Source organism: Mastomys coucha, chromosome X (assembly GCF_008632895.1).
Source record: "Mastomys coucha isolate ucsf_1 chromosome X, UCSF_Mcou_1, whole genome shotgun sequence".
NCBI classification, from domain to species: domain Eukaryota; kingdom Metazoa; phylum Chordata; class Mammalia; order Rodentia; family Muridae; genus Mastomys; species Mastomys coucha.
The window spans coordinates 2,301,106-2,303,246 of record NC_045030.1 but is presented as its reverse complement, the minus strand read 5'-3'; the positions used below and the strand labels follow the sequence as shown (position 1 = coordinate 2,303,246).

The following is a 2,141-nucleotide window of genomic DNA, read 5'->3' as shown; positions in this document are numbered from 1 at the left end:
AAATGTAATTAGTAACAGTAACAAAAACAGCAAACAAGGAAGTGACAGGCACAGATAGTCTTTTTTTGAGAAAGCAGTGTCCCTGATCCCAGGACCTCTACCCTAGAGCTGTTATAAGGCCACATGGATTGTTTTTTGTTTGTTTGATTTTACTTTGCAAATGGAACTTTGAGACAATAGAATGAGTGGTATTCTTAAAAGGCTTGTTTTTGCTTTCGTTTTTCGAGACAGGATTCTCTGAAAAACAGCCCTGGCTGTCCTGGAACAACCTCTGTAGATTAGGCTGTCCTTAAACTCACAGACATCTGCCTGCTTCTGCCTCTATGCTGCTCTGTGCTGGGATAAAAGTGTGCATTCCCACACCCAGGGCAAAGGCTTTTCTTTCAAGGCTAGTTTCCCATTCTCTCCAAGGGGAGCTTGTACAAGGAGGGTCTGGAGTATGTTTACACAGCAAACACCTGCACCCAGCAATCCTGTGCTTCTTCCCTGTTTGCTTGATGCATGTCGAGGCCCCTAACCACGTTTATGCATGTGCCCAATTCATCTTTGTGACTCTTACCTTCCTTGCTCATTTATTCTCTAACCCTTTACTAGAGGCTTGGTATGGTAGCATCAGACAAGTTCAAGTTCAGCTTAGACAAGACAGTGAGACCCTGCTTCTCCACTCCCCCGTGCAAAAAAAAAGAAAAAAATATCCTTCAAACCCATTCATCATGGAGCTTCAAGACCTAGACTTTCCAAGCCCCTTCTCCTGAGGAGAGGCTCATCTGGGTGACTCAAGGTGGACATACACAGACATTTCAAAACTGGCTTTAAACATTCATCAGGGTGCCACACGAGGGATCTGGGGTGAGAGAATTGTTACATGTGTGAAGCTGGGATGCCCTGAGACACAAAGAGGGAACCCATGTGACAAGGCTGCTGGGTGTCCCCACCCCTACCACAAAACAGAGTAGAATAGCGGCCCTCTGTGAAGGTCTCAGGGCTATGTAGGAACCAGTCCTCCCTTGGAGGTAGATCATCCGGGAGGGAACTGAGGAGCGGCTCCCACGGTGGCAGGGACAGGCAGCGGTTTCTTCAGTGGTACTGCTGATAGTTGGAATAACCTGGGGATGGAGCTCCCTCTTTAGGGGCTAGCTGGCTCGGGTCCTCCAAGAATGGGGGTGCTGGAGAGGGGAGAATGAGGTAATGAGGTGAGGAAGCGTGGAGAAGGCTGGCAGTGTTTCCTGACTCTCCCTGACCATTGCCCGCCAGGTCCTCACCATTGCGGAACTGCTGGGCAGTATAGCGGGTGAGAAGGATGCCAACACCCTCAATGAGGGCCAACAGGATGCCCCCCATCATCGCAGAGCCCACCATGGCCAGCGGACCACCTGAGAGGCAGAAAGAGACACAGCTGAGGAAGGGCAGGCAGAACAGGGCAAGGACTGGGGCCAGGGGCTGGAGGCACTCACTGCGCGCAGCCAGCACAGCTCCAGTCAATGCTCCACTGGTGATGGAGTTCCAGGGGTCTTCTTTGCCCCGCAGCCGGACCAGACCACAGTCGATGGTGGAAAACAGACCTCCCCACACTGCAAAGCTACCTGTAGGGGAAATAGAGTCCGAATCACACATTCTGAGACTCCACGTAGCTCAACAACTGGAAACTTCCAAGGCCTGAAGACTAGCCAAGAAGGAGTGCAGGGATTGGAGATGTGGCTCTGTGGTAGAGTGCTTGCCTAGGGTGATCCCCTCCTCCACTAAACAAAGAAGCATGGCCAGGATATAGTATAATCCCAGTACCTGGAAAGCTCAGGTAGGAGGACTACAAAGACACCTATACAGTGGAGGCTGTCTCAAAAACAGGAGGGAGGCTGGGAGAGTAACTTAGGATGGAAGCCATGGGTCACAACCTTAGCATCAAAAACAAGAAGGAAGAAAGTCCAGATATAGAGCTAGCTGTCAGACTGCTATGGACAGTCCATCTATCCCACTGTGAAGAGTTCCATGCTTGATCTGGGCTGTAGTTATCATCATCAAATCCCTTCACTTTTATTTGGGAAATGGACAGAAGCAGATTAACCTTTCTTTATTTCTTTATTTCTTTCTTCTTTCTTTCTTTCTTTCTTTCCTTCTTTCTTTTTTTTTTTTTTTTTTTTTTT

General features: G+C 48.9%; 1 protein-coding gene across 1 annotated transcript in view; it reads right to left on the bottom strand.

Moving 5' to 3' along the window:
* Positions 1 to 794: 794 nt before the first annotated feature.
* The window catches only part of Timm17b (translocase of inner mitochondrial membrane 17B), a 7,496-nt gene continuing 6,149 nt past the window's right edge, over positions 795 to 2,141 (bottom strand). Inside the window, exons 4-6 of the mRNA XM_031336936.1 lie at positions 1,455 to 1,583; positions 1,263 to 1,373; positions 795 to 1,166 (exon numbers count right to left, since the gene is read on the bottom strand). Of these exons, the coding sequence (XP_031192796.1) occupies positions 1,078 to 1,166; positions 1,263 to 1,373; positions 1,455 to 1,583 (329 nt within the window). The 3' untranslated portion in view covers positions 795 to 1,077. The remainder of the gene's footprint in view (positions 1,167 to 1,262; positions 1,374 to 1,454; positions 1,584 to 2,141) is intronic.